The 24,713-nt window shown below is 41.7% G+C and overlaps 1 protein-coding gene across 4 annotated transcripts; it reads right to left on the bottom strand.

Moving 5' to 3' along the window:
- Window positions 1-862: 862 nt before the first annotated feature.
- On the bottom strand, window positions 863-16,952 carry VEZF1 (vascular endothelial zinc finger 1). Of its 4 annotated transcripts, none has more exons than XM_081027850.1 (6): window positions 16,599-16,952; window positions 11,176-11,870; window positions 10,351-10,414; window positions 9,061-9,244; window positions 7,274-7,411; window positions 863-4,226 (listed from the first exon to the last, which is right to left on the bottom strand). In XM_081027850.1, the coding sequence occupies exons 1-6, from the start codon at window positions 16,629-16,631 to the stop codon at window positions 3,799-3,801; spliced, it is 1,542 nt and encodes a 513-aa protein (XP_080883976.1). In that variant the 5' UTR covers window positions 16,632-16,952; the 3' UTR covers window positions 863-3,798. The 4 variants fall into 4 exon arrangements, with proteins under 4 accessions (XP_080883976.1, XP_080883974.1, XP_080883973.1 ...); XM_081027848.1 differs by having other exon boundaries at window positions 9,061-9,262; window positions 16,599-16,935; XM_081027847.1 differs by having other exon boundaries at window positions 869-4,226; window positions 7,274-7,414; window positions 9,061-9,262; window positions 16,599-16,935.
- Window positions 16,953-24,713: the final 7,761 nt, after the last annotated feature.

The raw sequence follows: 24,713 nt of genomic DNA, 5'->3' as shown, positions 1-24,713 counted from the left end.
CGTCTTTGACAGGACACCACAGAAAAAACCTCCACTATCCCATCTGCATCTTGAACCCAGGTCTCTCCAGAGAGGACCAGACTACAGAGGTCCCTGAGAAGAGTGGAGACACCTGGACAGCCAGGACTGGAAAGATTAACTAGCAACTCCGTGAAAAAACACTTCTGTTCCCAGACAACACAAGGAACACTTTTCCTCCAGCTGTTTTCACTGAGTCAACAGCGACTAAAGCAATTATCAGAGGAAGTTTGGAAAGCCTCAATTCTATTAATATATAAAACAGATGTAGGAATCCAAAACTTTTTCACTAAATGAAGTGTCATATTCATCTTGATTTGCTGTCTGGTGATACTCTATATGTTACTCTCACTATGTCTCTTAAGAGACTCCTTAGAAGCAGCAACCATGTTTTCATCACCTTTACATGTCCTTTAGTGCTTAACAGTACCTGATGCATTGTTGGTACTCAGTAGAAAATGAATCTAGTTGAACACAAATGGGTTGTAGACCCAGTCTAAAGCCCATTTCAAGTCAAGAAACTGGGTTCTAGGGTGTAAGAAATGTTCTAAACCCATCTTCTCTTTTGGATAGGACAGAGGCCTAAGCCTGTGGCCACTGCCCCAACGCCTGGCTTCCTGGGCTTTACTCAAGCTGATTGGCAGGGGTAACTATCCTGCAGTCAGTACGGAGCATTCCACCCTCCCTTCTCTGTGGTATCTCAATACCAACCAGCCTGACATTCCCCTCCCTCTCTCTCCAGCCCAATACTGAGATGTGAACACCTGGAGAAGCTGTGTTTCAAAAATTTCTCTATCATCATAGTGAACTGGTGAAGCTTCTGAGATATTAAGCAATCCATCATAGCATTTGTGACCGGTTAACTTTAATTTGTCAAAATAAATCTGCAGTATTTTGCATGTTAGTAATACAGTGCTGGTATTGACAGGAAAAATCATCTGCTTACATAGAAACCTTCATTTAGGAGCACACCTTAGGAGGGAAATGAATACACAATAAAAGGCAAATGCAGGCCAAGCAGTGAACCCTAGAGCATAACAGGCTGATGTCAGATTTGAGGATTAGCTAATACAACTGTCCAGCTGCCAATCTGATACAGGGGAAGCTCTCAACCAGGTTACAACCAGAGAGGAAAAACATCTCTGCTTTTTCGTAGAGCAGTGGCCGTTGTGCCTTCAACACTTGGTTGAATCAGTTCATCAGCATCAAAACTCAATTCCAGTTCCAAGACACAGGAGAATTTCACCATACAATCTACTTGGCCCCCCTTTCCATGGCCCCGCCGCCACCCCCATCCTGCCAGCTCTCTCCCTCCCAAAAGAAGACACGACGTGGCTTTATTATTGCAGACAAGCTTCTTAAGTGAATAAAGAATTCATACAAAATAGCATTTAACTGAAGTCATACAATGAAGTCTCACTCCTGTTTATTATACAATGAATTGATAAAACAATCATTTCTAGTATATATCTTTTTTTTTCCTTAAGAACTAATACTTTCAGGGTTCTGACGACCACACTCTAGCCTGGGGGTAGGGCTGACACCTGCCCCCATTGAGAACCACAACTTGGGCCACTGTGGAGGAAGCCTGGGCTGTCGGAATCACGGAGGACTGTGATTACCAGCCCCGTCAGAGATGACAGGTCCCGTCAGAGATGACAGGTCCCAGCAGGCAGAGCCAGAACCCTGTCCTGGGGCTGCATGCCAGGAAGTGTGGGCTTCCTCCAAACGTGGCCGCCACCTGCCCAATCTAAGCCTCAGCAGGGCCATGCATGGGCCTTCCCTACACGAGCCCTTCCAGTAGTCCACACATAATGCTCTAAATATTAAAAACAAACCATCTTTGTACTGTGGATAGGAACAGTTGTAACAAAGTCATAGCTACATATTTTTCTCTACATTTTGTTTATTGAGACAAACTAATTAAAAGGCACAAACATAGGGCATGTTTACATGGACATTATAACAAACATATACATTAAAAGTGTAGGAATGTGTTGCCTTCCTGCTAAACAGAAAGTTCCTAAGCTTTTATATATACAAAAGTTGTACAATTTAATGTCCTAAAGTACAAAAGATCATTTATAAAATTATTTTACACTAAGTACTATTTATTTATTTTTTACTATGTAGTTCAACCCCCTCGAACTGTTTTGTATAATGACACACAGATACCTGTCTCTGATGTAAGAAGTTTGCCTCAGGTGCAAGGTATTTTGATGCTTGAACTGACACAGTGGGGTGCAGAAGTCATCCAGTTTGATAGTCAGTCCTGCAAACATTCTGCAAGATTAACAACTAATTTCCATTTCTGGTAACTGCAAGATTAAAAAAGGAAAAAAACCAAAACCATATCGCAACTTAAAAAAAAAAAAAATCACAGCGTCTTGGTTTTAGTAACTATTTTTTAAAACACAATGCTTTAAAAACATTAATGTGTAGCATGATGGTGTAAAGAGTATCTGTTTCCCTAGCTTTTGGTTTCTACTTTATGTACAGAGATAAAATATCCTGCTAAGAATAAAAAGCACATGTCTTAACGTGCATAATCATTGCTGGGTTTCTACAGGGAGTGCAGACAGTTGTCTCCCTGAAAATACCACAAAGCTGATACAAGTGTTTTCTCAAAGAAAAAAAAAGTGATGTCCATATTTACAAAGTTGAACAAATCTGCACAATACTTGATTATGAAAGGAGAAATGAGAGAAACAAACAAAACACTCTGCTTGTTCTGAAGGGGCATACTACCTAGTTAGTGGTTAGAATAAAAACTGTATACAATTTAATATAAGACATAAACTCTAGTGAGCAACTAACACATCTTTCCCTGTTGTAATATCAACAGGCGTGATTGGGAGAGAGAGGGGCCTATCACATCCCAGTGCCTCCAGCGTCTTCCAATTTAAAGCAATAATTTTAAGTGTTCCAAAGTATTCCTTGGCTCCTGAATAGGAGTCCCATTAGCCTCCGTTTGTCAGGAGTCTGCCTGCCCGCACACTTGACTTCTCCTTTGTCAGGTGCGGCCTTTTCTTACCAAAACACAATTGGTATATATATTTTTAAATTTTTTTTAAAAAGTCAACTACAATGCTATATTCCATCAGGATTAATATGCTGAGCAATATTTACATCTCCAAATATCAGGTCACAATCCCTATTATATGTTGAAGTTAGAATGATAAATTATCATATGCTTTGCATATCAGAGCTGGTATCACCTTTCCCATAGGGAATGCTGCCTGAAATTAACATATTCCCAAAGGTAAAATGCATATTCTCTGAAATGCATTTTATTATGACAATGCATGTATTTACTCATAAAAACAACAAACACAGACAATTCTACACTAGCTCTCAATCCGTGGATTTAGAACTTCAGGTTAAAATCAGTTATCCACCTTGCATTGAGAGAAGAGTTCTGCTAGTGTTTAGAATAAAATGATTTCTTGGGATTAGAAACTAATGCTGTTTTTTTTATTTTGAAATGGGTTTTGCTTTTTTATGACTGATTTTAATTCTGGCATTTCATCTTGCCAACTACTATCCTGTTTAAGCAGTGCTGTCAGCTAAAAGGAATTTCTGATTAAACTAAAGTGGTCCAGTGATGTTACGCACACACCCTACTTTGAACAATCCCAGCCAAATTGGAGAAAAATGCTACTATACTAACTAATGTGATAAAATCTCCCAATTTCATGGTTTACTTTTTGCTTTAATAAACTAAAAGTAAGTTGCTGGTAAATATTTACTTTAACTCATATTTTGATTTTATAATACTGTTTACCAAGGTGGTGATGTAGGCAAAGCTTGGGGTAAGAAAGGCATGCTCTCTACAGGCCTCATTGCTATATTAAGAGGGGCAGCTAACGTCATAGGCGTGGGCAGGTTCATTGGAGACGTGATTGTGACAGGGTGTGCTATATTCACTGGAGCAGTGACGGGGGTGGGGAGGTTGACTGGGGTAGTGAGTGTTAAAGGAGAGGTCATGGATAACGGACTGGTTATAGTGACGGGGTGCCCTATGTTCATTGGGCTGGTTATGTTAACTGCACTTGAAACATTTACTGGACTTCTCATGCTCATTGCAGCTGCCACTGTGACTGGGTTTGACATAGTCCCAGACGACACAGAGGATGTTATATTGAATGGAGTAGTGAGAGTCACAGGTGTCGTAGCAGCCGTGGAGGTTTGGCACAGGTTAGCAGCTTCTAAAATAAGAAGACAAAAGGGCCTTTAGACTCTCAAAACAGTGAACAAAATTCATAAACAGCTTCTGAATCAACTTCTCTTAATTAAAAAGAACAAACATTTAATAAATTAAATTCATTTTCTACCAAGTAGTTTTCATCAGGAAAGGAGGATCCTTCTAAGCACAAGACTGGGAGCCAGGAATCTCAGTGTGTGCAAATGTCTTTTCTGATGCTGTACCTCCCTCAAGGATAGGCAACTTGATTAGCCCTGGCGCTTCTGGTTTCACGTTTAGATTTACTTACCCGCATCACAATAATACTGGAAGATGAGTTAATATCTGCAAAGCACTCTGGGGGCAGAGAGATCAAGGAGGGCTAAAGTATTCTTACTACCACTTTATGCAGCTCCTCTAAGTTCTAAAGACTGTCCTGGGAAGAGAAAATCACCAGCAGGCCATGCAATAAGAGGCTGTTTACACAGAGCCGGGTCACAGTTACACAATAACAGATAATCAGAGAATCTCCTCACAAGGCACACGGTAACTAGCAGAAAGAGGTGTGCATTCTCAATGCTATATGTATTCTTAAGCCTTCCAAGAGGTAAAGACTTCTGTTAAGGTTTTAAAAAAATCCATAAACGAGACTGATAAACAAGGTATTTTAATATCATCTATTATTTCTATTAAATATCATCTATTTATTTCAGTCTTAGAAAAATCGTATTGTTTCTGGTTGTGTCTTAACTATGTTAAGAAAGAAAAAATATCCCGCAGTAGGTTTATGTTCTCCTCCCCACTCCCATTTCTTCTCTTTCTGATGCTGACATCACCGCCTACTTGATGCCAAATGTCATTTCACTGCACGTATTACACACACCACCAACCACACCAAAGAGGACTAACCACACAAGGAGACCTTCCAGACAGTTGGGGAGACCCTGGTCCTTCTTATCCAGCAAAGCCTTCTTAAAAAAAACTTCAGAGGTCACACCCCCACCCAACCTCTCAACAAAATTCAGCACCACCTGCTGGTGTGTCACGAAACAGTAGTAAGAAGACAAGATGGGTGAGCTGGCTGTGACTTGGCTATCAAAATGGAAAAATGCATTTGAGACTAAAGATGAAGGTCTGCACACATTCCATATATGGGTCAAATCACCTCAGGTGGACCTTTGAGTCAATAAGCAGCCCTTCCTTCATCAGTATGATGTAACTATGGCATACTCCGTACTCCATATCAGGGATTACCAAACCTGGCTAATGATCAAAATCATTTAGGGAGCTTTGTAAAAATGGCTTCCCAGGAAATTCTATAGTGAGATTTAGATGGAACCAGGGAAATCTGTATTTTTTTAAAAGCTGCAAAGATGATGATCTGATTATCATCCAAGTTTGGGAACTTACATTACTTAAGCACAATATTTAAAAGGGACATGTTGATTCAAGTTTAGGTTTTCAGGCCAGGAGTCTCCTTTCCCCCAAAACGGGACATTTACTAACATGAAAACAGAAATTTCTAACATCGGTGGTCATTTCCAGAGAGATTCATGTTACGAATGGGAATACAATAACATTCTGTTTCATGGAGGTCAGAAGATGAGCTAAACAATTGAGTCTTATTATGCAAGCAAACTGAAATACAATACCAAACAGAAGAGTGCAGAAAGAGAGAATGAGGGAGAAAACCAACTCACTTTTGAGGTGATGGTAGCATTGCTAAGGATTTTCTCCTGTTTTCACCAAAGAAGGAGTTTTCACTCTCCCATGTGCCATTTATCCACCTCCGTCCCACATTTTCTTTTTACTCTAACAGTGTCCTTTTCCATAACTTAACACTGTTACTCCTTCTCTAAGTAAAGCATCCTTCCTAATATGCTTTAAGCCTGCTATGCAATTATCATAGCATATACACATATACATTCTTCTACCCTCCTCCCTCCATTCTCTACCCCTTCTCCTACCATAAAACATTTTATCAACATAATGGCCAATCTTCTCTTGGAAGACAGGAACAAGAGGCATCTGGGAAGAGTGCAAAGCCTACCTGGACTGCTGCATTCTCCCTCCAATGCCAGTAGATGTATGAAAAAGATGCTATTTCTTTTATTTTCAGCCAAGTACAGACTGTTTAAAGGGGATCTGAGGAAGGGAACAGTCCCACCACATGAAAGCAAAGGATGGAAGAAACTACACAGCAAAGGAATTACAGAGGAGCCTACATGCAGAGGATTCCTTATGAATTTAAAACAAAACAGTAAGACATGGCAGGAATGGGGGAAGAAAAGAAGGAATTTAGGAATCTGTCCTGTAGCTGTTGGTACACTGACAAAAAATGATTTACCTGAAATGGCTGCACAATAGTCTGGGAGCCAAAGCTACAACTAGTTAAGTTAAAAAGTTGTATTGAAAACTGATATTCCAACTGATTCTTTATAAGACATATATGAGAGAAAAGCAAACCATTCTCAATTTTAGTAGCAATTACAACAGTCTTTAACAAATGAAGTACACATATATTAAGCTAATGCCAGCCCCAGTGACAGAATGAGTGAGATTAAGGGTGAGACCAAGAGAAAAGACATCAGCATTATAAAGTCTGAAACATGTAATAAATAAAACAACACAGAAAGAACACTAAACAGCAGAAAATAGCACAGTTGTAAGAAAGTGAACTTACATACACGTAAGGATATTTCATCCGCCTCTAAAAGTGGGAATATTTTATATAGAAAAAAGAGGCTGTAATGCCTAGTTTGAAATAAAAATAAACATACAAACAGACCTCTTAGATACAGAGCAAAGGACCAAATTTGTTCTAAATTTGTAACAAAAAGTAAATCAAAAGAAAGAATATGACAAGAAATACTGAGAATTTTTATTTCCTAGTTAAAAAACTGATCTGGAAGCTTGAAAGCTTTGTTGCCAATAATTTATACTTGCCAGCATATAGCATTCCCATGTTTCCATAAAGCTGGATTCCCTAAGCTGTGGCTTCTTTAAACACTTGGCACACTGAATGAAAATATTTCTCTAGCCATACTTTGGGCACTAGAAGCCTCAGCTTACCTTTCTTTCTTGCTTTGACAGCTTCCTCCCACAGTCTCAGTGTCTCTACCTGCTTCCCTGGCCAGCTTGTCACATGTTGTTGTTGTTGCTGCTGCTGCTGCTGCTGCTTCTGGTTGCTGGTCTCTTCATTCATGCATGCTACTCCAAAGACAAACCAGAAACACTACATTTACTTTGAAAAAGTGCAGCCATTTTTTCCAAAACCCAAAACTTAGATATTTTGACTCCTCATGCCTCTATGATCTTTATCATTTGACTTGCTAGTTTTTACTACAGTGCATCTTTTTTGCTGCTCGTGTCTAAATTAGTCAAAACAGATAAATTAATTTAAAAAACTAGAAATCTAGAGGGTGGCTGGTTAGCTCAGTTGGTTAGAGCACGGTGCTCTTAACGACAAGGTTGCCAGTTCGATCCCCACATGGGCCACTGTGGACTGCACCCTCCACAGCTGGATTGGGACAACTACTTGACTTGGAGCTGATGGGTCCTGAAAAAGCACACTTAAAATAAATAGTTAAAACACACACACACACACACACACACACACACACACACACACACACACACAAAACTAGAAATCTAGAGAAAATGAAAAGAGAAAATAATTCTTTGTTATTTTAAAGCAAGTGTGTTTTATTTTTATTTTTCTCCTTTATTTTTACTGTTTGTAACATTCATGTGCTTTTTTTTTTTTTTTTTTTAAGGAGGGCGCAGCTCACAGTGGCCCATGCAGGGATCAAACCGCAACTTTGGTGTTATTAGCACCACACTCTAACCAACTGAGCTAACCGGCCACCCCACAAGTGTCTTTTAGAATGGCACTTGGGTAATACTATCATGGACTATAATGTTCACCAAATTATCTAAAATACTTGGTCATGTGACCATAATGATGTACACTAAAAGTAAAAATTTGTCAAGTTAAAGAGTGACATGCTGGATAATAAACCCAACGGACTTACAAAGAAGCAAAATGGATGCGATTAAAACACACTAAGCATTCTTTCCTACTCACTTTTGTCCACCCATTTTGAGAATTTGATGTTTCTGCTGCATAAAGTACATTCGCATATATAATAGAATATAGAATTAGGAAAACACTTTCTTCTGGTGGTTAGGAAGATTTTAAAGAAAAGGCCTGGGTAAATGCAAATATTGAATTTTATCTACAAGTCCCTGGAATATTCTATCTTCAACTCTGAATTTAAGGTAAGCAGAGCATTTAAACCTCAAATTAGGTTTGATATTCTATTTATACAGATTTGGATTTGAAAAGCGAATTTACTAACAGTGCTTTCATCTTTAAGGTTATTAAGGACATGTTCTTAATACAATCAGGAGTTAGGAGACACTGATGCTTGAGAATCTTCCTAACATTAAATAAAAACAAGTAAAATTGCTTGGGTATAATGCAACTTCCTAGTGTGGTTTCTGCTGCCACAATTCACACACACTAGAGTTTTTTTATTCAAACCCCAAAAAAGGGGCACACTGAAAAACAGCTATGGGGAATTTTGCTTTTCCAACATGGGTGTTATTAGTAGACAAGCACAGGATTGAAAGCAAAATCAGTGCTGTTTATATACATGCATGTGAAGTTTATTTCCAATACTAACATATACTCTCCATTACTGCATATTTGCACACTTTAGTAATAGCAGGAGACATGTAAGATGAACAATAATACAGGCTTGAGAGTACAGCGAAAACACTTTTGATACATTATAAAAACATCTAGCTTTCATAATCTGAAATGCAAAGGAAATACAATTTGAAGTGTCACCTACTTTTACTGATGCCTTGTTTACATGTATTACAGTTGATACTTTGGCTCTGCCCGTGTGTCTTTAAGTGGCTGGTGATGTATGCTGCGCTCAGGAGCTTCCCACAGATGTTACACGATACCTTGCCTTCGTGGCGCACCATGTGTGTCCGCAGTCTGTCTTTGGTGGCAAAGGCAGCAGTGCATGTCTGCATGAGGGAGGAAAACTTTTTTTAAATATAGACTATCCTGTTCTACTCATTTTAAAGTACGTTATATTCTAGGCATTACCCTACCCATATCAGGAAGCAGACTGAGTTAGTTGAATTTTAATTGTATGTGTTACGTGGAATCGTAATCATAATAAAACACGTGGTGAATTCTAGATAGACCCTTACATTTTAGGGGAAGAAAAAATGTCAACACAGAGTAGTGAGAAGACGTGAGCTTTAGAGTCAGTTAAACCTAGATTTAAATCCAGCTCCCCAATTCACTCAACAGTGTAACACTGAGCAAGTTAGTTAACCTATCTAAATTTGTTTCTTCATCTGAAAAATGATAATACCTACCTCACAAAATTACTGGTGGATTAAGAGCCTGGCCCAAGGCCTCGCGCATAGAAGGCACTTACTCAAAATGACACTAGCTTTCTTCCTCCAACTGAATTTTTCTTAGAATTCAAATCATTTACTTAATAAAATCATTAACAAATTTCACTGAAAGGAACACAAAAAGACTTCCAGCAACAAACTAGAATTACTGATACCTAAAACAGTAATTTGACTTAGACTTAGCAAGATTCTTAACCTTTTCATTATCATGACTTAATAAATCATTAACATGAATAGATTATCAAACAACTAGAAAATGCTAATTTGACAATAGCAGACAAAAATCCAATAAGTGATAACATTTGGAAGAATATTCATATTTTCTTCTATTACAGTTAAAACAACCTCAACCATCAACCCAGAAATTAATTTCAAGCGCTTCATTCATTTATTCATTTCAATACGCGACCTCTGCTAGACTACATTTTTTTTCTTGTAACAATAAACACTGTTACCCAAGGAAAGGGAAATGTAGCTTAACAAAAAACAAAAACAAAAAAACATATTTACATTTTTAAATGATCTTGCACCACAGAAATAGAAGCTGTCATTCATATTTTATAAAACTAGAATTCAAATGGACCACATTTACTCAAGTCAGTGATTTTTAAGACTAGTCAAGAACGGTGAGATTTGATTGGCTCAGACCTTCTGGATACTGTGCATTAAGTGCTACACTAAGGATAAGTCATTTTAACTCTTACTTGGCATTTGAAGGGTCTTTCTGTTGAATGGACATGTTTTACGTGACAGCTTAAGTGGTCAGGCCTGTGAAAGAGAGAGTTTCAACAGAAGATATAATGGAACACACATAGAGAAATGCTACTTACTGTGATGTTTACATGCTTGGCAGATTCAGGTGGGGGTCATTTTAAAGAAAGCTAACAGAATTACCAACTCCCCCTCCCCCCAGTGCAAGCCTCCTTACCTCTCTTACCATAAATAAAAGTCCTTTACATGTTTTCTCTCCTAGTCAACATCAAATCATATTAGGTCTTGATTCTTTACAATTAATTACACAATACCCAAAGTTTTAGTCCTGACACTTGCCAAAAACAGCTACTACTATATATACTTTATATTTTAAAAGCCTTTAAAAAATGAATATTAGTGAAATGTTAGTAACCACAGAAAAATGGAAAAACATTTTCTTAAAAGTTTTATTAAGAGTATCAAAGGTCATCCCAACTTCCAGAAAATAACTGATTTGCACAGACAGGGAACCTCATGCCTAGTCACCCAACTGAACTGGGATTTGGTGGTTTTGTAGCGATTAAGTATCCACGTACCAAATGAAGACCTGAGTCCACCAAGGTACTTCTTAAATGAAATAATAAGTTAATCACTATGTCACCACTTGTCAATCACACCAAACTGAAATTAGACTTGGAAGTGTAATACTTTATCACTAATCTCCTTTAATAACACAGGCCTGCCCACTTCTATCCTCACATAAACCTTCTAAAGCACACAGAAACAACACTGAAGTTCATTGACTACCATAATGAAGAAAAAGCAAAATGCAGTACCTCGAGAAGCCTTTCCCACAAACACTGCAAGTATAGGGTTTGGTGATGCCTCCTTCATGAGACCTCACATGGTAAGTCATCCGGTCCTTCCTCTTGAAGCGCTGATTACAAATAGGACACTCGAAGGGCTTTTCATCTGAATGGGAGAGCTTGTGCCGATTGAGGTGATACACATCTCGGAAGGCCTTCCCACACATCTCACAAGCATGGTTCTTCTTGACAGGCTTACTGGGTTTCTTGACAGACTGGGTCACAGGCATAGCTGTGGTGCTGGCACTGCTGCTGGGGTTGGTGCCCGAGGAAGATGTAGTGACTGTTGACAAGATGCCTGCAATGGTTGAGACCAGCGAAGTTCGGCTGCTCTCCCCAGCGATGGTGGAGATAAGGGGAACCACCGTGGTGGGCGTTTTCTTTGGCCGGGACACCAACTTGATCCCTGTGTGGCAGGATTCGTGGCGCCTCAGGTGATAGCTGTCCCTGAAAGCTTTACTGCAGTAAGTGCACACAAATGAAGTTTTGGGTTTTTCTTTTTTAATCCCAATGGCATCCTTTAATGTTTCTGGTGCAGCCTGAGGTTTCTGAGTTATTGGTATTGGAAGCAATGGTTTCTGATCAGGGGGCTCCACAGCAGAGCTCAGGAGGGGCAGCAAGCTGTTCTGTGCTGCCTGCTGTTGGTGATGAGAGCCTTCATGGGTCTAAAACCAAACATTTACACTTTAGAAACTCAGCCCCTCACAATGATCTTCAAATTTAACATGCTCCAAATAATAGAGACCAGAAGAAACAATCAAAGAGCCTGTAAGCTACTTTCTACAGCAGAGATCCAGCAACCACCTAGTTATTCTCAAGAGTTCCCGATACAAAGCATTAAAATCACTGTGTGGACACAAACTTTTGCGACTAAGTTGCCGACAGTGATCTTGCTTTCAAACAGCTGACTAAAACTACACACTACCCTGGTTCATAAGGGACATACCAGATGATGAAATAAGTTTGCATTAGTCTGTCAGTGCTGAAACCAAGTTTAAATAACTTGTCAAAAAAAATTACACTCCATACTTAAGTATTTAACAGTACCATACTGCAGTGACACATAAACCGCACACACACGCGCACACACACACACACACACACACACAAAATCATCTACTTGTCTATTACCTAGAAAAAGAAAGACATTAAATTAAGCCTTCCCCTTTCCATCAGAACAGTCTTAGTGACTGAGGAAGGAGGCTGTTGCTAAGTGACAAAAGGAATCGAATCCTCTGAATACATATGCTATTTGTTAGGTTTACTTTTCAAGTTTTCACTTAACTACTAAAAGATTTGGTTGAAATGAAACCTGCTACTAATCAACCTGGAGGCACCTGTGAAGGTAGCCCACAGCAAAACACCTGCCAGTTTTCTCAGTTCATTTAACCCTACATTACAAGCCTGCATCCTTTACCAACACTGGTTGTTCAAACTCTCAAAGACGAAACAAACAAACTATAAATAATCAAAATTCCTTTCATTTTCATCTCCTTCCAACAGTTATAGGTTCCGTTAAACTATTAGACATTTGCTGTTATAATGTGCTTCTCCACTCCAAAACCAGGCTGGACACTGTCTGGAAATTTACTTTAGCTGCACTGAAACCAAAATTTCATCATGGATCAGGTTCTTGGTATTTATGAGTAGTTACTCTCTTGGTTTTGATTCTTTCAAAATTCTCCAGACCTCCACACCGATAAACATTTAGGAAATGAGGGGGAAAAATTCCTGGAATAGTTCTTCCTAATATGTTGTACTTTACCAACATTATTTTTGAAACTCCTGAGTGAGCCCAAGCCCCTGTGCTTGAGTTTTGTAATCCTAAAAAGATACATGCACTCAGAGGTTAAGAGTTCCAAATACTTTAAGCATATAATGTCATAGGAGGAGCCCATCCCATCATCTTAGACACTCTAGACACTTACTTACCCTTCTCACTCTATAATCACTAGTCCAACAGTTAACTGAAGGAGAAAAAAAGAAAACAAGGAGACAGACACACAAACACACACTCACTCCTCTCACTCCTCTGAGCTCCTCTGAGAGATAGGAACCTCTACCACACATTGCTCCATATTTACTTACTTGATGGCAGCACAACAGCCAAACCTGGAACCAGTCTCCCCCAAATCATTAGGAAGTATGGTATTCAGAATTACCAGTTTCAATTTAATCATTTTGACTGAATCTCTCTTTGAATCCTGGAAGTACTCATAGAAATTGTGTACTTACTTATGAGTATCTTTCTGGATTTAGTGATAATACCAAATTATAGCCCAATTTTAATTTAACTTATGGAGCTCTTATAAATGTTAGTGTCCACCCAAGATTACATCAGTAGAAACTACAGAATCTGGACTCTAATCTTACCCCCTTTCCAACCTGGCTGTAGGATACCCAAGTTTCCATACAGTATACAAACAGTTAATAGCTGAAGATAGCTCAAGATATACAATTTCAAAGGCTAACAGATCAGATAATAGGGAATGCAAATCTTCTGGACAAAGTTCAGACTTATAGTGTTTAGAGGCATTTTTCAATTCTAAACAACCATTACTGTGATGGAGTACTAAAAGCACTTACTGCCATTTTACCAATTCAGATGTCTGTGGCAACATAAAGTATTTTTACAGCATTGCTGAAGCTCACTCTCACACGAGGGTCACACCAGGTCCCTGCTTCTTGGGTGAAATGCTGTAGAATGCCTCGACCACTATGGAAATCTCTCTCTGAGGATTCCTAGGACCCCCACACTTCTACATGAAGCCTTCTAAGAGGAGAACTGGGTTTCCCCAACTTGTTCTCTGGGGGAGAGACAGAGTAAAATAACAACCATGGCCTGCCTTCAGTTAAGTGATTTTAATATATATACACACCTACATATATAACTTCTGGGTAGACTTTTATATGACTAGCATTAGCAAACCAAAGTTTTAATTTTATCTCCCATCTTTTTCAACTGCAAGGCTTTTTAAACCCTCCCAACTTGTCCTTTTTTGGGGGCTGGCAAAAAACAAAGCAAATGTTACTTCATCACCCAGGGTGGTAGGATACTGCACCATTAAATCTACAGTGCCAGAGGGTAAAAGATTTTGTACTGAAACAAATTAGCATCAGTGAGTCATATCTTGAATGTCCTGTTAGGAGAAACATCCATCAAACATTTTAACACCTATGGCTTTCACTTTCCACCAGGTTATCTGGAAAGCAAGCAGGTATTAAATTGTTTTAAAAGATAAATTCAATAGGATGCTCCAGGAAACAAAACAAGACTGTTTAAGTATCCATTTCCCCAATAAAAATTATTTAAAACTGGAACTAAATCTATTCATACCTTTCCATAGAAAAGACTGAAATATTCTTTACCCATTCAACTGTCCCTGGCTCTAAATTATAAGTTTTCCAACAATTTTCACTGCACACATTGCCAAGCCCAGGATCAAATATTAACTTTCACACTTCTCCATCAGGTGGAAAAAAAGATTTTAATAGCTGAAAAAAAATTAAATAATATAAAATCTAATTAAAAAGTTGATCAATAAATGCTTGGCATTTGCTTTATCCAGGAATAATAAAAGTATTCCAAAAGATTTTTCAACTAGTTTTCCAATAATTAGTTAATAGGTTTTTCCTTTACATAAAGGACTCATTTTTTTCAATCTCCATTAAGTTTATAGACAGCAAGTTTAATATGGTAAATCTAATTCATTCCTCACATGAAAATCACTTCCGTGGCCCATTAGTCCCACAATTTAAAGTGACCATTTGAAAGCTTTTTCTCGAGAGGGCATTTGCCACCTTTATGCCAGCCAGTTATGTATCAATTACTTTCTAATGCACTTTTTAAGTTGACTTATAACAATTACCAAGCTCAACAAAGCCCGGTAAAGCAAGACTAGATCAGAATGAGAAAGGAGAGAAGTTTGTGAGTTCCATAATTTTATGTACCTTCAATTTTAAGAAGCTCGAATATATTTCAACAACTACCGAACAATCAAATTACTCACACTTGAAAGAACGTATGTCTTAAAACAATAAACCTGCTTCACACAAAGGTAATGTCTGAATTATCCAACTCCCTACGTTAACTCCACTGGGATGGGTCCAGTTGGCTGGGAGAAGTTTCTGAAAATTTTGCACCCGTTCCTGGTGAGTTCGAAAAGGTCTCAAGCGCCCAAGCCACGCGCCTGGGATTTCACGAAGTTACTCAAAGAAGGACAAGAACTCCGAGAGGCGGGAAGAACGCACTCCACTTGACGAGCTTCCTAACCTTCCCCGGTTCCGAAGTCTCCCCGTCAGCTCATCACTGCGGACCATCAAGTGCTGCGTTCGCAAATAGGAACGAAGCCCAGAACACGCAAGCTCCCGACCTACGTCTTCCAGACAGGGGTCCCTCACCTAGCGTGCACTGGCAAGGGGACTGCCAGCGTGTCGGCTACAGTCACGTTCAAGTGTTCCTGCAAAAAGTGGAGCCCACCACGCCGACGAATGACGCGTCGGGGGGCTCTGGAAGCTGACTTTGTTCGCTCTCTCCGCTTTCCGTCTCCCCCACCGGGCGGGAGGAAGCGTCCGAGCAGGGACGCGAGCAAAGCGCGCCGCCGGAGTCCCGGCGCCCGCGGCCGCCCCTCCCCGGCCGGGCCGGGGGATTCCCCGGGCTGAATGGGACGGCGGGAGGGCTGGACACAGCGACAGGGTGTCAGCGGCCAAGGCTCGGCCGAGGCTTGGGAAAGAAAAACATGTAAATCCAGCGGAAAAGTTTGGGGAGGGAACGCACGCTCACAGCACCCCCAACTAGGGGAACACGGCGGGGGGGGGCGGGAAGGGGGAGTGGCGGGGGAACCCAGGGATACCCGCTATTCGCGGGGAGGGGGGTCAGAAAGTCACCACACACAGAAAGGAGAGGAAGGTGAAAAGGAAGGAGAGCGGGCGAGAGACGGACGCAGTGGGGGCGGGGGGACTGAGACACGGACCCGGGGACCCCCGCACGCCGCCGCGCTGGCCCGGGCCCGGCGCGCCGAGGCCGAGCGGCCCGCGCTACCCAGCGGCCCGGCGCCCTCCTTTCTCTGGGCCGCGGTGGTGACAGAGACCGGCCTCCTCCCTTCCCCTGCAGGGCGGGAGGGAAGGGTGTGTGCGTGTGCGTGAGAGTGCCGGGGGGGGCCGGGGTTCACCCCGAGGCCTGTTCTCTCCCCCGCACCCCGTGAGGCCGCCCCCTTTCACCTCAGCAGCCCCGCTCCGCCGGGGCGGGCGGGCGGAAAAACAAAGGGGGATTAAGGCCGGGCCGGAGAGCGGAGCCGGGAGGGAGGGGAGGAGGAGCGCCCGCCCGCCCGCCCGCCAGCCCGGGGCCCGGCCCCCCTGTCCCCCCCCGTACCCCCCGGGGGGGCCCCCAGTACCTGGAACAGGAACGTGGTCCAGTTGGCCTCCATAGCTGCGGCGGCCGACCCCCCTCCTCCCCACTCCCCCCGCTCGGGGAGCCTCCTCAGCCGGAGGAGGCGACAACAAAGCGGCGGCGGCGGCGGCGGCAGCGGCAGCGGCGGCTCCTCAACATGGCAGCGCCGAGCGCGGCCACTTCCGGTAACCTCCGGGACGCACCACCGCGGCGGCGAGCGCGGGCGGGGGGGGAGCCCCGACCCGGCCGCCGCCGCCCCCAGTCGCCCGGACCCCTTCTGGGCGTCCTCGCTGCCGGCTCGCCGCCTCGGAGCTCAGCCAGTGCCCGCCAGCGTTGGGGTCAGGGCCCCCGCGGGGGGGCTGGGGTGGGGCCGGGGGCGGGGATGGGGCGCGGCGTCCCCCCCCGCGGGGGTGTGTGGTGCTGCGGTCCGTGGCTCAGGCAGCTGGAGCAGGGGGAGCTCAGGAGAGAAGATGGAGGACGCCAGGGTCTGGCGCTGGCTCGCTGGGCACCGCCGGGCCGTCTCCCGTGACTCAGACGCGGTGCCCAGGCGCGGCGCGTCCCTATCAGACCCTCTATGGAAGGCACAGGCCACGGCGGTCACCGGGCTTTCCAGTCCCTTGTGCGCAGCACAGCCCCCACCTCCAAATTGGGGGAAGCCCCTCCGACTTCGAGTCTCTCCCCTCTGGTACTTCATCCCCAGCTAACTAAATCCTCCGCACTCTTGCTCTGAGGTGCATCTGACTGTGTGGCCTTCCAACCCAAGCAGGGAATCCCACTGGGGTGCAGCCTCACATCCTCCCAGTGCCGAGGGAAACACTTCCCACGCGAAGAGATGTCATAACTGGGTTATTCTTGGGTGAAGGGCTGAGCTTCCCCACCCTCCCCTTAACTCCAGATAGGATGTGAAAATCTACCGGAATACCGCCTCTCCCGCCAAAAAAAATCAAGAACAAGTGAGAAAGTAGAGTCCAGAAATTATTTTGGTCCTTTAGTACAGTCGTCTTCCTCACTCCTCAAAACAAAAATCCAACTTCTGGTTGGACAGCGTCAGATGTCACCGAGGTGACCCCAGCCTCGGTTTGCACTTCCAAGTCTTCCGTGTAGGCGTCACTGCTACTGGTACTTTGTATGATGGTGTCCTGAACGTTTTCTGTCCTTTCCTCGCAGAGAGGTAGCTACTGGGAATATCAGAGACAAGCTGTTACGAAGCAAATGTCTCCAGTCCGAGAAGTCTCCTGTGGCAGGAAATGAGGGGGGCAGGTTGTATCGGTGATATTTTTATAAACTCTGGTTTACAACAATTCTTCCAGTGGTCACGTTATTTCAAGACTTCAACATCTTTTAGAACCAACTCATCCCCTCCATTTATTCCTCTCCAGACACATGCTAATCGAGGTCACCATCTCCAACTTCTCCCATACATACACAATAAAATGTATGTTTTTATTTATTTTATTTTATTTATTTATTATTGGTAAAATAAACGGAAGAGGTATAGTAACTTGACAGTCTGTATTTCCTTTCCATCCACTACACACGTATACCCCCTTCCCACTCTTTCCTTCCCTCGGTCACTAGAATGAAGGGGCTGGAAAACATTGGTCTGGTTCCTTTTAGAATCGATTCTCTGTTGGATACTGCCTGGAGGCATTGGGGACCGAAGACAAGTTCCGCAGTTTGGATCGGTGGCAGAAGCAGGTGACATATCAAGGAAGCTGTCAGCCTAAGACAAGGGACAGAAAATGAACAGTTTCTGATACATTCCTCAGCTAAACTGCTACCGTGGCCCCTTTGTCTCCTACAAATGTCCATTAGTATCTTTTGGAGAGAAAAACAAAATGATTTTTTATTAGGAAGCCTAAGTTTATGTATACATGCAAGATAAGGAGGGAACTAAGAGGTAAACCTAAGGAATTAACGAGGTAAACGAAAACATTTTTGCTCTGACTTGGACATTGCATGTTCTTTCATTTTCATTCAATGAATTCAAGTCTCTGCTTCTTTCCTGCCTGTTAACACATTCACTTCATCTCTGTAATTCATCTCAGTTTTCCTCCTCTCCCACTGTGTTGCCTTTCAAACTGTGGTAAAATGAAGCTTCAAGATTATGAAAACTAGTACTTAATGAAGACTATTATTCTAATGACAATATTGCTGGACTCTGTTGAGTTTCTTATTCCGGGATCTAGAAACTTTCTCCAACATTCTTTCTCACAGCAACTCTGGAGAGGGGTTTTCCTACTAACAAGAAGTAGAGGTCAAGTGAAAATAGTCCAGTTCTCATTATTGAAGAGCTGGGATTCAGAAATATCAGTTTTCTTGAGGAAAACAGTTAATTTTATTTCTATCCATGAGGTGACACCAGAATTCCTGATTGCTTCCCAAACCCTCCCTTAAAAAGGAAATTTAACCTTTTAAATTCAGATGAAGTTTTAAATCTTAGGAACAATTATTCAATCAGCTCCAAGTGTTTTGAAGAATATAATGAAACCTATAAAATCAAAGACTCATCTCTAGAAGAGGCATTTCTACCTGTAGGACAGATGATATCCTTAACCACAAAATAAGACCCTCCTCAAGCCAGCTTCTACAGACTATATTGGGGTCCAGCCAGAAAACTAGGGATGTCTAAACACAGTAAATTCATCTTAAACAACTTTCAGTGAGTGACTAAATGGTATTACCTTCAGAAATGATGAATAACTTAAATATTTGATATCTAAGCAAAAAATACACTGCTTACATCCAGGCAAATAAAACTCAGATTCCCCTCCTTACCCTGTTCAGGTTCCTCTTTCCCACGCCCCTGCCCCAGCTTATGTAAGCTGTCAATTTAGCCTCAGTTTCCTCATTTAGAAAATAAGGACAAAATAAATACCTATCTCAAAGGGGTGACTTGTGGAGTAATGAGAAATGTATGTAAAATGCTTAGAACAGGTCCTGGGATGTCACAGGTGCTAAGTAAACATTTTTATTGGTTTCATCCAGTGGTTCTCCATAACTGCCTAACAGCTCTAAGCCAGTCATTTATTCCTCTCATTTTCTCTCAAAGAGATAAGTTTTTCCCTATGCCCTATGCCTCTCTCCTTCAAAGAGCCCTAAGGTAAGTGGCCAAAAGGCTAATGACACATGACAAATGAAGATACCTATTAAGATTAGCGTTTCTAAAGACAACTTTTAGCATATATTAGAACACAACAGAATATTTCCTTCCTATTTTGCAGAGCATTTAAAAATTTTGTGAGTACATTAAGGATTAGGATTAGATTTAGAATCCTAGGAATAGAAAGCATCTTTGCTGTTGTTACTTACCTGTCCCCCCATAAAACCACTCAACAAACCAAAACCAAATCAAATCCAAAACTTTCAACAGAGAATATCTAGTTAGAAGAAGCTTCAAATTGGCAAGGTAATGGACTACTCTCACGCAAAAAAAGCTAAAACTGATAATTCACAAATCTAGTAAAAACCAAAACCAATATTTACCGAAAAATGTTGGCCAGAGAAATATATCACCCTTCATTACCAGTCTCAATGCAATCGAGAAAAGGAAGCACACTCTACAAAAAACTATAGGGAACAACCCTCCCCCTCCCCCAAACAAAACTAAAAACAACCGAACCTCCCTGAGAGGAAAACAGAAGTAATCTCCCCGCCCCCTCCACTCCATTCTACCACAAGCTCCATAACCGCACTAAGGGTTTAGCCAACTGCCTGTGGCCCATGCGGTCAGAAGTTGGGTTTGTGTTTCAATTCTACCACCTAAAGTGTTATCACTAGTTATTTCTGTTTTTACTGGTAAGGTGAGGAAAGGGAAACAATAAAGATTTTTTTTTCCTGAATACCTATTTAAGTTCCTTGACAGCTGGAAAACAGTCATAGAGAACAAAGTGACAGGGAACAAATCTACCCATTTTCCTAGTAGACATTTAGTTCAACTGGTAGTTGATGGTTCTTAAATACTCTATTGTTTCTAAGAAGGGTCACACACCCAAGATGCCAAAAGCAAGATCAAAGCCAGGTAAACACGTTTATCACCTTCACTCTTCTTGAAAGAAGCTGCCAGAAATCAGTGCTAAACCTATTAATTTCATCCACAAAGCATTTGAGGAGAAATACTAACTTCCATTTTACAACTCTTGAATGGCTGACAGAGGACATCCAATAAATAGCAAGCAAAATAGCATAGGACACAAGAAGGAAAGAAACTAAGACAGGTCAAAAATACACCAAGTAAGAAATTCAATACAACTGGAAAACATACTCTAAGGCACCAACATTTCTCCTTTGGACACCTGTTCCTCCCTGCCCTCAGATGCCCCAAGCCCAGAGTAATGGCTAGGCTTGAAAACACATTGCTACTTAAAAGGTCGTGCAAACTTGGTGGGCGTGAACCAAATTACAAAGCTTCACTCAGTTAAAACATCATGCTAATAGTCAAAAACATAAATTAAATCCTTATATAAGGTTATTCTGATACAGAGGTAAAGCACTTTTCAGAAGCTATGGTCTCCGACCCAAACATACTTCACGGGTTAAAAGAGGGATGTAATGACACTAAACAGCATTGTGCTACCCATCTACATTATCATAAAAACGCTATTCATTTACCAAAAAAAACTACTACTACTTGTTAATGCTACTACTTCTTGTGAAGAGTAGCAGCAGAGCAAAATATCAAGTGAATACTCTTTCACCCAAACTCCAATAGAAACATTTATTCCATTTTTTCTTCATATCAGATTTGGGAATACTTCAGAGTTCAGGAAGGATTTTGTTTCTCAAGTCTCTACAGAGTTAACATATTAATACACGGAGATTTTATGAATGCCTCTTTCTGAGTGTACTCCTCCCTCTCCCTTTTATTGGCCTAGACATTAATAATAATAATAATAGTAAAAAGCCTCATTGGGTCAATCTGATTTTCAACTGAGGATCTTTCCATTCTTAATAGTGAAGGGAACAAGGAATAATGAAACAGGTTTTGAGGGACCTGTGCAGTATGTTCCCTGGATAAGGGCAGTGAGCAGTGGTGACCTAAGACATTGCTGTGATATCACAAGACGAGTTAGACAGAGCTTTAGGAAGGCTGCTCCATTCTAGAAAGCAATGCCAAGAGACGGCAACACAACGTCAGGAGAGCATAAGATCTGGCGAAGGCTCCACGAGAGGGAATTAGCTCCTTTAAAGATGTTTCTTGACCCTGAGAAGTATCTGAGCTAGACACTGCCTAATGTTCTACAGTCGTTGGGTCCTGGCATAAAAACAGTTGCAGGGACCTGGTAAGCTGATCATTAAAGCTCTACAGAGAGACAACAGTTGCACTCAGCACTTCCTCCTTAAGCTGTGAATAAAACATCAAGTTTACCTGCTGTCCACAAATACTCCTTGAAGCATTTCATCCTTGGTTGTCTGAACAGTAGCAGCAAGCTCTTTGCTAGATCTGAAGAAAGAGGACCAGAATTCCTAGAGGGCAGGATAGATTTTTGACTCAACAATTTATTATGGTACACAGGGAAGACAGTGAGATTCAGTGTATCTAGCTTTTTCTTTTGAAGCAACGTTAGTCTCTTTAACAAAGCATGCAAGGCTCTACTCAACTAGTTGACAGAAGTTAATTAGCTCTCTACCCCCAAGACCTGACCCTGTCCCTCTGCTAGCGTTTGGTTTTACTGACCTTACATAAGTCCTCACCACTCCTCAGCTCCCCAGCTGTTTCCTCTTATTTTTCTAGCTTCCTCTTCCCCGTCCCCCCCCCCTCCTTTTACTTTCTCTCCCCTTTCATTCAGCAGTGACTGCTCTGAAAGCAGATGGCAAGTCGTCAATCCAAGCCAGTGAAAATATTTCCTGAGCATCAGGTATAAAGCAATCCCAGAAATGCATTCTGGGAGTTGGGATCAGTCCCATATATGTTCCATACACAAGTTTATTATGCTGAGGTTGTTACTCTGATCACTTAAGCAAAGCATATGGAAGGGTCCACGTTGGTACTATAATCTGTGATTAACCCTCTCACCAGAGAAGAGCTGAGAAAACTGAAAGGAAAACTTGACTACTAGAGGTAAGTTTGGGATTTACTCTACAGTGATCTCTTTAAAACCAGAATTTTGGGATGAAACTAAAAATTCGGGTGTGTGGGGGGGAAGGGCACTAGTCCCTTATCTTCAATCAATAAGTTTACTCTAATTTAGTCCTGGTGGCTTTAAGTGCCACCTGGTAAACACCCAGTCTTAGAGATATTTCATGGGTGATATCTAAAGAGAATCAGCTCAGATAAAGCCCCAAAATTCAGGCTGTTGATTACCACCTAGAATGACAAAATTTTGAAAGACCAGCCAAGACACCCCAGGGACTAACTTCCCAGTTCATAATGGAGTCTAATCAGCTTGAAGATAAAACAAAGACCTCCCTAATGTGGACTTTCTCCGTAGAAAATGGCTCAGGCCTAGAACTATTCTGTAACTATTATGGAGGCTTTGCTATTTAAATAAACAAGTATTTATTGAGCACCTATTAAATTCCAGGAACTTTACCAGTCCCTAGAACTACTTTTAAGGATCTCCTCCAGTAATCAAAACTTGAAAAGAAATATAGACCATTTGCACAAAATGCTTAAAAAGCACTGGAAAGGAAGCATAGATACGTATATTTTATATATATTTATATATTTTTTATATATTATATATTTTTTATATATATTATATGTAGGATATATATTATATATAATAGAGGATATATAATATATAGAGAATATATATAATAGAGGATATATTATATATATATATATAATTTTTTTTTTAAAGATTTTATTGGGGAAGGGGAACAGGACTTTTTTGGGGGGAGGAACAGTGTGTACTTCCAGGCCTTTTTTCCAAGTCAAGTTGTTGTCGTTTCAGTCTTAGTTGTGGAGGGCGCAGCTCAGCTCCAGGTCCAGTTGCCGTTTCTAGGTGCAGGGGGCACAGCCCACCATCCCTTGTGGGAGTCGAACAAGCAACCTTGTGGTTGAGAGGATACACTCCAACCAACTGAGCCATCCGGGAGCTCAGCGGCAGCTCAGCTCAAGGTGCCATGTTCAATCTTAGTTGCAGGGGGCGGAGCCCACCATCCCTTGCGGGACTCCACTCAAATCGGCAACCTTGTGGTTGAGAGCCCACTGGCCCATGTGGGAATCCAACCGGCAGCCTTCGGAATTAGGAGCACGAGCTCTAACCACCTGAGCCACCGGGCCGGCCCCAGGAAGCATATTTTTAAAGGGGCTCTCTTTAATACATTTGTCTTCATTGGTTCTCACTTGTTAGCTGACACCAAGGATTGTCATTTAGGGTTGCTGAATATCAAAACTGATGCCTAAGAGGTTGTATATTTAGGGCTAAGTGTAATGCAGATTTTTATTGAAAGTGGGAAGTCACTGCACATTGGCTTTTAAAACTCATCTACCTAGAGTGGTAAAATAGTTCAACCCAGCTTTGTGTTGTAGGTCTATTTTATTAAAACGAATTTGTATGTGTATACTGTGACCAAAACAAAAGCAGATGTTTGTAGATATTTTATCCATTCACAGGGCCTTTTCTATGCTACTGTTCTTTGTGGGGCTGCTGCCTAGTGAAGAGTGGCTAGCCAGGCCCTGGCTGCTGCATGTCCTGCTGTCCTTCTGTGGGGCCAGCCTGATGAGTAGAAATCAAAAAAAGGGCTTCTCTGATGGAGGCTGTGCACTGCAAACTGGAAAGCCAGGTAGCTGAACACCTCACTTTCTTGTTGCTGGGCTCTCGGCCATGGCCACTGCTACTTAGCTTAACTTTCGCTTGCGATTAGCCCCTAGCAACCTGGGTAAGAATGAATCAAAGACAGCACCATGGGACACCCTAGTGGCATCAGATGGACGTTACAGGCAATGTTCAAAGACTTTTCCTCCCCCTAACAACCTCCCTACTGGAAATGGCATTTTGGCTTTAAAAACGATGTAGTAGTAAAATAAATAGGATCTTGCCAGCAGGAGACATGGATTCAAGTTCTGAGCCAGTCACTTTAACATCTCCGAGGCTATTTCCTCAAACTGCAAAATGAGGCTAACCTACTCGAGGATTAAAATGAATCAAAGTACTTCATGATACAATTAGCT

Source organism: Rhinolophus hipposideros (assembly GCF_964194185.1).
Source record: "Rhinolophus hipposideros genome assembly, chromosome: 20".
Taxonomy (NCBI): domain Eukaryota; kingdom Metazoa; phylum Chordata; class Mammalia; order Chiroptera; family Rhinolophidae; genus Rhinolophus; species Rhinolophus hipposideros.
The sequence above is the reverse complement of the archived record's forward strand: the minus strand, read 5'-3'. Positions and strand labels throughout refer to the sequence as shown.